Here is a 13,561-nt window from a genome sequence, read left to right on the forward strand (position 1 = left end):
TACGTCGCACTGACTGAGTTGCATGTACAAGCCACGCCCACATACGGACGACAACAAAGCACACATATCGCACAAAACTCGCTCAGTGACAGCAGAAGCGACAGGAAGACAGAAGATAAGAAATATGACAGACGGCAGTGCAGTATGAAACAGCACCGGCATTTTGACAACAACATACAAATTTGCCGCTACAGGCGGCGGCGGAAGTGAGCAAGAGGGGCGGACTTCAGGGACGATGTATGTAGTGTGCCCCAATAGTATGCATATGCATGCATATTTCATATTAAACTACATACTTTGTAAGGGCAGCTGCAGTACATACTAAAAGTAAAAAGTATAAGTATGCGATTTGGAACGCAGGGTATGTTCTCCTGTCTTGTGCTCCAGCCCCTTCCCCAGGTGTGTCTTGTTTGATCATTAGTTCTTGTGCATTTAAGTCCTGTTTTGACTTATGTTCCTTGTTGGTTTATTGTATTGTATTGTGCTCTTTGGTCATTCCTGCCTTGTGTTCCCTGGGCTTCTGGTGATTAAATTAAATATATTTTTGTTGCTGAACTTTGTGCCTCCTGGCTCCTGCATTTGGGTCCTACACCTTCCTCCACCCCTGACACTCTCTCTCTCTCTCTCTCTCTCTGTTTGTACCATTCTCCCTCTCTCTCACTTTCCATATTGCAGGCATAAAATCTTCAAGTAAACCTGTGCATGGCCTTTCTTGCTCTGACTGGCCAAGCTCTCCTAAAGGCATTACTGAACTGTGTTAATTGGCTGTTTTCATTGGAATACTGATGAAGAGAATTTCAGAGGCATGATTGATCTGCACCTGCAGGTGGTCTCCTTGGAGACACCAGAATCAATTAGTTTTCCCAGCACTTTCACAGTGCAGCATTCATCCCATGGCACCTCTCCATAACTGACTTTTGTCCCGGGAGAAATATGGCTTGGTCTTGCAATTGCCTCATATTCCCTGACCACAAATAGCCACGTGGAAGTAAAAAGGTGTCATAAATTAATAAGACAACAGCCCACCGATTTTTCAGGTGGGCAGCCTTTTCCAGCTTTCTGTACTCCTCTGTATTAATTGTAGTGCCTCGGATGGGTGATTTCTAGCATAATATCAAGTATTTAAAATTATGACAGTATTATTTGAAAGGATTTAGTTTAGGTGCATCATTCTCTTACAAACATTTCCCATCTAGAACAAAGAGCTACTATATCATCAAATTAATATCTGTGACCACCTCCTGTAACCAGCATCTTTTTGGGTCTGTTGCCAAACAGGACTAAGGATCAGGCAAACACGTGTGTAGAACATTGTTTGAAACATTATTTTCTGTGGTTAGGTCTGATGAAGCTGATGAAGCTGAAATAAATAAATAAATGAATAACAATGTGTAATTTTCAGAATACTAGATTTAAGTTCTTAGTATTTTTATTGCAATGACCCAACATAAATTTCTATGTTGTATATTTGTCCATGTGTAATTTAAGCGTATCTTTAGTAATTTAAGCGTATCTTTATTCATGTGGCCTATTAAAGCTTGAACATATATATTACTACTCAGATAGCTCGCTGAGCTTTCAGTCTTTACCTCACTGCTTGTCACGTGTTACATTTCTGCTTTACTAGCCAATACATGATGGAAAGTGACAGGAAGAATGGTGAACAGGGGACCCATCACATCCATAGGCACATGTAATGTGTTTGGGATGTGATACTAATGTAGCTCTGCTTTCCTTCTCAAGCTCAACAGCTCAGCCAATGAGCAACAATGTAACCCAGTAGGAAACTCACCTTGATGGTGGGAAGCACAAGGTCCATGGCTGCACACTGGCGTGGAGTCAGGCTTCTGGCTTCCTCTCGGATTACATGTTCCTGGAGGGATGAAAAAAAAAAATAATCTAGTAGCTAGAATAAAATAAAAACATACAGCTCAAATATGCAGTATAGTATTTCACACAGGTCAGATTTTTTTTTTTTTTTCATTTTAAAATATTCATCCAGTGGGATGAAATGGTGAGCCTTGGTGCTCTGTGTTTTAGCATTTATTTATTACAGTTTATTACAGCACAACCTTGGTCCTTGCAGACACTGATTGGTCTGCTGTGCATAAGCCTTTTCCTTTCAAGGCTAGCTCTTCCATAACCGACTTATTTTAATAATCGAAGACATCATTTTGCCATTTCAGACTGTAGGGTCCCTGATTTGTAAATGCAATTAGCTTGTGACACCTCCCGATTGCCAAGGTGTTTTACTTCGCTTTGAATTTGGACTAACTGGTTCAAATAGGAAGAAATGAAAGGAGATACTTACTTTTTCACATCAGTGGGGCTAGGTGGGTCAATATTATTGATTTTATTAAATGGAATTTGGTTATCTTTTTCTCAGGTTTAGACAGAATTGTGGGAAGCGGATAACACCATAACACCCTAATACCTTCATCAGCAGAGAGGAGCAATACAAAGTAGAACAGTTATCAGACAGCAGGACTGTCAAAGTGAGGCTGCATACAGCACCACTGCTCCACGTTTTATTTATTTCAGACAAACAATGCTTCAGTTTGAGTAGGTTTTATTATTCGATGAATGCGTAACCTTTCACGGGTCAAAAGTCATGGCACATTCACTGTAATGTGACATGGTATTCACACAGTTCAGTTATGTTACACTCGGTTCATGAGTCTGGGAGGTACGACATCCAAATTTTAAGAGGTTCCTTGCCAAGGAAAAAAAGCATACTGGAAACTGTTTATTTTACAGTAGCTGAAAACAGGAGCCAGTATAGCAGCTATGTACTGTGTCACAATTACACAAATGATCTAAATAACTCAGAAATGAAGTTTATAAACAATTGCGTAGTGGAAACCTAATGATATTTGTGATTGTACCTGACAGCATAGCAAGAAGCAGCACTTTTCACTTGAGCTCATCAACAACAGATCATCACATGCACGTGCACATGTACACACACACACATACACACAAATTCTAACAGCATATGTACCTAATGGACCTCATGTAAAGAATAAATCGAGTGAGGCAATCAGAAGATAATCAATTATAATCAGAATTAACAAGAGGGTGATTAATCACTCGAGTGCGTATGGGAAGGAGACACCCATCTGTGTGCTGATGCAGGGTACACAGCTGTTGCCTCAAAGGACATCCGAGAACCATCCGAGATCACCCCCACCAAACACACACACAAACACAGACACACACACTCACACACCCACATGCATACACACACACACAAACACATGAACACACATTGACAGTGCACAGCCGTTGTATGACTCAGTGCTAAGCAGCTCTCTTTCTGAGGTACTCCCACATCAGGTTTATTAGTTTCATCATGGTGAAACCTTTACATCGATCCATTCCAACACTTCATTTCCCAGGAAGGGAAGGAAGAAATATCTTCAGGTCAAAGCAGCAATTAGAAACCAGCCAGGCCTGGTGTAGCATTGACCTATATTGTACATTGCCAAAGCACAGCCTACTAAACCCTGTTTCAACCTGACACAATTTACTACCCATATCAGGACACAATGTAAATCTTGCTGCAGTGTATAAGCATACTGCATGTTTTACTCCTACATAAGGTTTACATGGGAGCACAGGCTTGGGTGCAGCTTAGGTCACTCGTCCCTCCATTGATAAATTGCAATTTTTAATTACAGTTTTAGGTACACATCTTGCTGGCTACCAAGTAAGAAGGAATCCCTTTTTCAGTATTGACAGTCCCGAAGAGAAACTCACTGCTTTTGAGTTAACTGTAATGGAACAGGAATCTACTCGGTGCCTGTCTACATATGCCATGTTTCCAATATGTAAAATATAAAGCATAATCCTTGATCAACAGGTCAGGAGATCTCAGCACAGCCTAATGCAGACATGTTGCATGTTCTAAAGCTGAGATGACGGCAAATCAACTAAGCTGCGAGAAATCCCTTTGGAATCACAGAAAGATACCAATAGGAGGTTTCAGTGCCGTGATGAGACTGGGGATGCACACAACACACACAATGGCCTCGTCCAAAAATTACCTTCAGTTTGGACAGCTGTCCTAAGTCCTTGGCAGCGTTGAATATCATCTGAGCTCCTTGCTGTTGGAGAGACAAAGGGAAAAGAAAGGTAGCTTACGATGTTGTTCCCATTTTATGCCAAAATAATGACGATGTTAATAATAATAAACTTTTCTTATAGCCCTTATTCAAAATCCTATATATATTTATATGTAATGGGAGAGCAAGTAAAAACTGCATTAGGCAACTTTGCACATTGGTGGCTCCAAATGACAAAGTAAATGTTTGAGAACTGTATGAATTGTAGCACCCTGAAATACTGAGATGTGACATCAGTAAACTGGACACAACACTCCTGTTTAACAACCAGAGCCGGCCTGTTACTTTTACCAGAGGGACAATAGAGGCACAATATATAACATTAGGACAAAGTTACATATTTTGCTTTTATGTTTCAATTCAATACTTTCCCACCAGTGCACACACTGGAAAACAGAATTTAAATTGAGTAAGCAGGGAAGGCCTACTAATTTTAGTTTCATGAGATGGGACACCCTTCTCTGTGATAAAATGAGTGTATTTTTATAAAAGGTCTGGCCTAGTGCAGCCTTAAGAAGTATTTAAAAGATGACGCTGAATTAGCGATCCTAAATTCCTCAGGCAGGGCATTCCACAGTCTAAATGAGATATCTCTGAGTTTAAAATGTGCCTTCTGCTCTTACAAAAAGATTAATAGTATGACAATATCACTAACTGTGTGCAAAGATTGGGAAAGGCCATGTTACTCCATCTACTATATGTAATTGGAGAGTGTTAGCAAGGGAACAGAGAAAGAGAGAGAGATGAATGGATGGAGACAGACAGGGAGATACAGACAGACAGAGGAAGAGAGACAGAGAAATAAGTGATTAAACTCACACTCTGGTCACTGAGTGGGGGCAGAACAATTGTTCTCTCGATGGTGTTCAGCACAATCTTCCACAGCTCTTTGAGGACTCGTTTTAGCACAGTCTTCTCACAAATCTTGGCAAATAGCATCAAGCTGAAAAGCAGCAAAAAGGAGTGCAATTGTCAGGTCATGACTTCAAGCACTTCTTGCAAAGTCAAGGCTGTGGGGCTCCAAGCCATGATGTCTTCATAGCTAACATATGCCCCAGGTTGAGGAAAAACATAAGAACGCCCATGATACACTGAGTAAATGCAGCAGCTTAACATTTTAATCTCAGCCTATTGTAAAAGCATGGTCTGGGAGATAGGAGGAAGGATTTAGCATTTCCATATCATTAAGAGGATTCTCTGTAATACCCCATTGGCCTCAATGTTGCTTTGACAAGTGGCTGAGAGCGATTCGTAGAGCTTAGTTGCAACATACCAACTCTGTGGCTCTTTAAAGAATGTCAAAGAAGTAAATACAATTCCTGCATTGACTCCTGGATTGATAACAATATTCAAAAGAGGATGCTGCTCTTGTAAAGTAGGCAGGAACAAGCCTTTCTTTATTCAACCACTGGCTCTGTCCCAAACACAAGGATTTGTTCTATTTAGGTACTATTTCCAGGAAAAGAGTGAAAAAATCCAAGTCATAGTACTGTTAGTACAAACAAGAAGCATCCATTTTATGTCCAGAGTCATTTTGGCCAATATTACATGAAGGATAAAGTGGTTCTGAAGGAGGACATCCCACAACACCTTGCAACATCAGCAAAGACAAACAAAACTTCACCAAAAGCTGCTAAAATGAATGGCAGACACATTGAGAAAAAGTTTTCCAAAACAAATCAATTGGAAATAATTTTACTTCATTTTAATACAGTCTCTTGCTTCAGGAATGCTGATGAAATTATTTTTACTCAATTTAGCATTTTGGCACAGATCAGCTAGTTAGTGACAGCACCACTACTGCAGCAAAGCCCATTAAAGGGTTAGCGTGATATCTGGCAGTGTGTAACATTAACAGTAGTGATATGATCTCTAGGAAGCCAGTCTAAAATTATTACTTTCTTTGCAACCTACAGTCAAAAAAGTACCTTATGAGGAAGGCAGGTATCAAGGAAGATCCAAACAGAGCCACTGTCTGCCATTTCATTTTTTTTTTCTTGAGCAACAGCTGTAATGATTATTATCCTACTGGATTTCTATATTTCATGTCACTCATTTCACTAGCACCACTGTGGGTCCACAAATGAACTGCACCAGGATTAGAAACAGAAACAGAGCAAAGGTGAAATATTCATCCTAAATGAAGGAATAGTGGTTCAAGATAGACACGGGCTGATCTCACCGCCAACTTTATCGCCTCACCTCTGCGCTATGTGAGACATTCTTGTGTCCTTACACCATGTGTCTCAGTATGGAATGTAAAGCTATTTGGATCACTGATTTTATTATTATTTTATTATGTTTTTTACATATTCTAATCCATGTGTAAAGCTTTAACACCAGCTCATATTTACAAATATTTACAGATACTTACTTTTTATCCAAGAGGTCCATGAGAGGCCGGAGGACAGTCTCCGCATCCATAGCAGCATTGCTCCCTTTGGCCGAACCTTTCATCTGCACCAGCTCCTGGTTCATCTGCTTCACACAGTCTTCAATCACAGGTTTGAAACTGAGTGGTGGAAAAATAGGGACATTTTTCAGACCCACTTATATTTTTGGTCTTGTAGCACTCAGCAGATGCTTTCAGAAGAAGCTACTTGGGCCCCCTGCTGATGTCATTAGATTATTAAAAACGTGTTAGGAGCATGACTGTCTTTCGCTATTGCTGAGTTTTTATTTTTTCAACTTGGGACGCATACTGGACACATTGTTTACACTGCAAGAGACTGAGCAAATTTTGAGTACATATCTTTCAATAACTGTACAGAAACTATTTCTCTGACAGCACTCTAACAGGATATAGAGACATTTGCCTTAATAAAAATGGTACAGACAGACACAGAAAAACAAAAAAGCACATACACACGTTGTGTCACACTCTCTCACGCTCACCTGGAGCCAAACACTCCGCTGAGCTCATCTAGCACTGTGTTGAGTTTATTCTGCAGCTCCTTTAGCAGATCACTGGCCTCCGCATCCAGCTGTCAGAAGAGGACAGAGTGTCACTATATCATTACATTACATACATGATACCACACTGACTAGATCTCAGTATCTCTGGAGGATGCCTCAACCAGGGTGGGGGTGTTGGGGAAGAGTACAGGCACAGAGGAGAGGTACCCAGCCTGGCTGGTGGCCTCCCACTCATACTGCCTGCCATCTGTACAGAATAGCACTCTGAATACAAATGGACAGCTCACCGCTTGAGTGCTGCAATGGTAACTGCTCGCCAAGTCTTGAGTACCAGCATGGAAGCAGCCAGCTACAGTATAGTGGTCACCTCAAAAGGAACAATTTTGTTGAGCACTATTGAGCAGAGCTAGTTCAGTCAGGACACTGTCCATGTACCATCAGCTGATTGCTTCCTGACTGGCGTGCTTTGACTGATCATCACTCCCAAACTCCCTCAATTTGAAACCCTTTTAATATCACATCAGTTTACCTTGACAGGTTGCTTGTCAAGCTGCCATGCTGCTGCTTCTTATGCATTACAGCATCACTTTAACCCACCTCCACCCCCAGCTACACCTGCTTAGATCTGTTTTTATGTTCAAGGATTGCTTTTCTCTCTTCCAAGTATGCATATGCAGCAGTGATTTATGAACTAAATGTGCGTAGCAGCTAACATAAAAGCAGATCTAGTCTACCAAAGTAAAACCCATTGTCATGCCTCATCATTTAATAAATACATTTCTTATATGTCAGTTGTCCTGACTGAATTATATAAGTTATAGCAGAAACTGTTCAGCATGTTGCTGGCCAGTTTTGCTACTGTAACATCTCAGGGAAATAAAGTTTCCATCCCAAGATACCCATACACATAAATCCTTGTATTTAAAAAAAAGCTGACTTATTAAAGTACTTGGGTTTTTTTTGTAACCAATCTTGTATTAGAGTTTTTATTTTTAGGAGCATAATTGTTACTCAGGCAGTATTAGCCAGAATTTTTGTTGTGTGTTTGTTTTCTGTAGGAAATGATTGCAAGTAACTGGGTGTCTGGCAGTTCTTGATTTATGGCAGTGGGTAAGCTTCATTAGAAGCCTCGTTAGGAATACTTTTCCCAAAAAGCTATACGTTTTGCATCATTTACTCACCCTGAATTGTCTTAAATGACATTGGAAAAAAATTCAATCATGTGCCTCACGGAGAAGGATGGTTCCAAAAACTGTAGCGACTTTTGTTACAATGGAGTTGATTGGTGACTTCCACAAAGAGTGGCAAAAAGGATATTAAAGATGTCTTTTTCAAATCATAGCATAATCTAAGTCTTTGACTCTCTATTTGTATGTTCATTATGTCCCAAACCAGGTACACTGCAAAATAAGCCACTTCACACCTCCGGCTTGTCCTACTCACTCATTGGCAACACTGATGGGAGGTGTCAGTGTAGCTGATGAAATCCATTCCAAGTTCAATTCCATTGTCACAAAAATGGCTACAATCTTTTAAAACCTTGTTGTCCGTGATGCTTGTAATTAAAAACCTTTTTCATCAGATATTAAAGACAATTCAGCGTGATGAAATGGTATATTTAGTTTTTGGGTGAAGTATTCCTTTAAATCCATCTGGTGTGCATCCTAGTGCCCTATGATATATAGACAAACATTTAGCTCTAGTATCCCTGTGTGGGTTAGCACTGGAGTCTCTAATTTCCCTGTCTATTCATCACATACTTTCAAGATCCCAACCCAAATACCCTTAACAGCCCATACAATCAGCTTTGCAAATTAAATTCACAGTGTTTATGTGTCCATGCATTGCTTGGCATATTTGTTTTTTGTAGCAGACCTGTATTTATGCATGAGCATGTGATGGACAGATAAGTACATAATTTTGTTTATCTTGTTTATCTAGTTTATCTATGACTTTGGGCATACTGTGAGAAAAATGTATTTGTTGCCATTGTGTGTGTGGGTGCATGTGAGTGTGCACCGTGGTGTTTGTGAGGGTGTATCCACACTGTGTCTATGATAGCATATCTGAGCATCCATGTTTGTGTCACTGTGTTTCCGTCTGTATGCATATGAATTATGTTTGCCATGTGTCTATGTCCAAATATTGATGCCTGAAATGGGGGTGGAGAACACAAGACACTGAGGCTCAGTGCCTGAGATGGATGTGTGAGGCCAGGCGCCGCACCACATGCATGACAGATCATCACATTAGTCCCGATAAGCTTAGCCATGGAGCCGCTCATCTCACACATTCTAATGGAGGATGGCTCAGCTGCGAAGAAGATGTGTAAACCAAACCATTTATACACACTGTTACACCGCAGACATGCTGCTATCCAGAGGAACAGGGCAGATCTGTGTGTGTGTGTGTGTGTGTGTGTGTGTGTGAGAGAGAGAGAGGGAGAGAGAGAGCGAGGGAGAGAGGGAAAGAGAGAGAGAGAGAGAGAGAGAGAGAGAGAGAGAGAGAGAGAGCACACACACATGTGCATATCATGTCTTTGGCCCGCTCATGCAAAATTTTTTCTGTCACAGAAAAAAAATTGCCCATTCAGGTTTGGATTGGATTGGATGGTCTTCATTGTCCCCAAGGGGCAATTTGGTTTGCAAACAGTAGCCAGCACAACCAATACACATCCTAAGAGTGGAGCTGGTATCTCACTACTGTTTCAGTAACAGATAACATCTTCTGAAGTGAGAGCAGAAAAATTGTGCTTGGTCTTTTATTACCCCCTTTGGTCTCAGAAAAGTTTTGGACTGAGGTGTAATCTGCAGTCTGTGAAATTGAGATTCTCTTTTCTTTTAAGAACGCTGTTCTTTATGGGAAATGGGGCTACAAGAGATTCACCCTGCTGTCAGATAAGCCGAGGTACCTGTTGCATTATGAGATAAGAAAAGTACATACTGACTCCATATGATTCCTGATGCAGCAGTCAAATGTCTATCTGAAGACTGCACACTTGTCGGAAAGACCTTTCTTCAAAGGCAGCCACAGACTGTTCTGGGACTCACCAAGTGGCAAAGCTTTGCAATATGAAAATATCAAAGAGGCATATTCAGAAATGTCAGTTTATGGTTAAGGTCTTGGATTATCTTAAAATGTCACATAATATCCAGTACTGGATGGTGAATGTAGAACATTCAGAATGCAGAATATTATTTAAAGTCTATAGTTTACATCATATCCTGCCCTGTCCCTTTGCACGGTGACGTCCTGTTTATAATGTGGAACTCTTTGCTGTCAATTTGTCTCTGCACCAATGTCGCCAAAACAAATCCCAATGCAGTTATTGGTCTTGGCAATCTGACTATTGTGGTGATCCAACTTGATGCAGTGGAAACATCAGGTTTGGAATCTGTAGAGCATCCAGCTACATGGTCGCCAGTTTCACTGGACACTGACTGAGTCTGACAGGCGTCCAGAGCCCCTACTGTACAAACTCTTCTCTGGCTAACAGCCTATCAACAGCTGCCCAGCCGCGTATCCCTCTGACTGTTTCAACACTATCTACTCACCAGCAGGTTGTTATTCTGAAACACAATTTGTCCTAAATGATTAACAGTAAATAAAGGTCTAATAGACTGCCGTCACTAAATGTGAGAAGAAATATATTAGCACACAGGCCAACACCCAAAATAATGCCTGATGCCAATCTGAAGAGATCAGTTAATGGTGATTTTATAAATGCGGGCACTGTGAGAGATTATTGCTAATCTCTGTTATTGGTAATGCCATGATAACAGCTTTCGGTAATTAGGTTGGCTCTCTGGGAGCTAATTGCTGATGGGGAACTATTCTGTGATGAGCACTACACAGAGGCATACCTAATAGAAAAAACTTTTACTTCAATTACACCTCAGCTGTATAATTCACATCTAAATGTGAAGTGGTTTAATCCTTATGTGCACACAGTCTGAAAAATATTCTTAATTGCCCAATAACAGGGCATTTTGTCCTGGGAGTGATCCAGGCCTGGCTCTGTTAGTTGTGAGAAGGCAGCAGCACCTCAGCTGAGGGCACTGCTGAGGAGATTTGTAAGTATTTGAGAAGCTCATCAAACATGGTCTGAAAAATCCTGTCTGACGTATTTTGTGGCTGCAGCCTTGGGAATAGATAGAGATGATCAAAACCACAACCAGCGACTCGGTGAGCGTCTGACTCCAGGCTCCAGGTTGAGAAAAAATAAATAAATAAATAAAAAAATAAAAATAAATCTCACTGTTAAATTAGCCATGGATAGAGAAGTGGCAGAGGAGGGGAAAAAGCAAGCTAAAAATAAAGATGGGATCGGATGGGTTGAGCCACTATCCCCAGAGCGCTGGGGATGGTGAGCTCTCGCAGCCTATCCAAAGGGTGATGGGTAATTCTGATTCCGTATGCTCTGTGGCACATGCTGCTGAAGGGGTGGGGGGTGAGAAGCATAGGAGCGTGAGGGGTGGCAGGGAGAAACGAGGGGGGAGGGGGCGTGCTTTTTAGTATCATTCAGTAAATGGTGGGAAGGGATGTTAAAGAGGCCTATTTCACACACCTTACAGAAGGACACAACCCCCTCCTCCTGGAGACAGAGAGACAGCACAGAAGGGAAATGGGGGAAACAGAAGACACATCGACAGGAGACAAAACGCAGGGCAAGACAGGCGTTAGATACTGAAGAGAAACATGCGTGTAAGTCGTAAGGAGTCGTGGCTGCTGTTTCTCAGGGTTAGAACGACACGTTGACAGACTGACATGGTTAAAAGAGGGAAAATACTCCACAGTGTTTCAAACTCAGCACGCAGATTCAGAGGAGTCATATCAACACTTACAAAACATTATCGCAAAACACAGTGCACAGAGGGGAATAAGAGGTGGGGAAACAGTGATGGGCTACAGAGGAATTTATAGAAGGACAGCTGTAGAGGGTAATAGTAGGAAAGGTAATAATAAAATAAACTACATGTCAGTTATTCAGTTGTCAGTTGTTAGTCCATTAGACAGATATACACAGAGGGAAAAGATTACAGTAGGTCACAGCTGGGGTCAATTCACTCTCACTGAAGCTCAAATGTAAACGAAAACTGTAATTTGCATAATAATAATAGTATAACAATAGATTAGGAACCAATCATTTGGCAGCAGGGTGGTGTAGTGAGTAGCAGGACCATGCTTTGCCCAGAGGAGCTGGGTCAAAGCCCCAATGATGTATCACAATAAAATACCCTGATACATTGTTATTATTGTGGCGAAACAATTCCAGTCTTTCATCTGAGAAAAAATCCACTGCATAAATTGAAGTCAATCAACTCCCATCTTGACACAGTTGCATCAAGTCGATGCACTAAGGAAAGCACAGACCTGTTTGCCGCCCATGGATTCGAACATCTTCTCCAGTTGGACTCGGAGCTGCTGAATGTTGTTGAGGAGGATGCAGGGCTGCAAGAGAGCATTGACAGGGGAGATACATGACCTTGCACAGCAATGAATGAATTTTTGCACTATGCTTTGAGTGGTAAAGTGTAGAGTTACATCTTATTTGATCTGAATATCAAAGCTATCAAATCCTTAATATTGCTGATATGCTACAAACAACTTGTATCATAAAAATGCAATTTTTCTTAAGTGAATAACATTATAAGTAATACTTTATGAGTTTGGGACCAACAAAATCACTGGAAACAAAAAAGTACAGTAACATGTCAAAAAGCGTACTAGTGTCAACTGAAAAAAATCCACCAGGAATTCTTTGTTGTGAACACACTGACTATATGGAAATGCAAGGTTCCTACATAACACTGACAACTATCAAGAGGGAGAGAAATGTCTGCACTGAATATATCAGCCAGTATTGATTCTCAGCTACACAAAAAGTCACCCAGATGACATCAGTCACACTGCTTTCTGTGGGGGACATGAGGCTGAAAACAAAAAAACAAGTTTTTAGTCCATGAAATATTATGTATATCAACTACCTAAAAAACAATATTAACAAAAATAAAACTCCCCAAAACTATGATAGCTGTAATGCATATCTCTAGAATGATAATTCTGTACCATAGAGGAGCAAAGTGACTGTTGTCTTTCATTACACAGAGCAGTCAATAGTGTCTCAGCAGCAGGACATAATGGCTTGCTATCTACTAGATTTATGTGCGTATTTGTATATGAGTGGCATTACATTAGATATTCTAAATCTGAATGAAAGCAAAGGCGATTCCACTCAGCTATACTTCTAGCTTGAAATAGGGTGAAAGATGAAGATTAGTGATCTTGGTCCACTGATTCATTGGTACTGGACCTAAGCTACCAGCTAAATGCCAGAGTAACAGACCCCTGTGATATCAGTCAAGCCCACAGATAGCAAGAAAAAGTGCAAAGCTGTTTGAAAGTGCTCAAATCACTCTTATCAACTTATTGCATTACAAAGCTAGAAAGGAGAAGGCTGTCTGATTTGACTGATGCTAAAAAAAATTATTGGCAAATACGATCAGTACCAAGACATCCAT

At 40.7% G+C, this 13,561-nt stretch overlaps 1 protein-coding gene across 1 annotated transcript in view; it reads right to left on the reverse strand.

Moving 5' to 3' along the window:
- The window catches only part of unc13c (unc-13 homolog C (C. elegans)), a 140,356-nt gene that overhangs the window by 15,582 nt on the left and 111,213 nt on the right, over positions 1-13,561 (reverse strand). Inside the window, exons 23-28 of the mRNA XM_030048203.1 lie at positions 12,414-12,491; positions 7,020-7,108; positions 6,499-6,636; positions 4,944-5,067; positions 4,047-4,106; positions 1,793-1,873 (exon numbers count right to left, since the gene is read on the reverse strand). Of these exons, the coding sequence (XP_029904063.1) occupies positions 1,793-1,873; positions 4,047-4,106; positions 4,944-5,067; positions 6,499-6,636; positions 7,020-7,108; positions 12,414-12,491 (570 nt within the window). The remainder of the gene's footprint in view (positions 1-1,792; positions 1,874-4,046; positions 4,107-4,943; positions 5,068-6,498; positions 6,637-7,019; positions 7,109-12,413; positions 12,492-13,561) is intronic.

Source organism: Myripristis murdjan, chromosome 3, assembly GCF_902150065.1.
Source record: "Myripristis murdjan chromosome 3, fMyrMur1.1, whole genome shotgun sequence".
NCBI classification, from domain to species: Eukaryota; Metazoa; Chordata; class Actinopteri; order Holocentriformes; family Holocentridae; genus Myripristis; species Myripristis murdjan.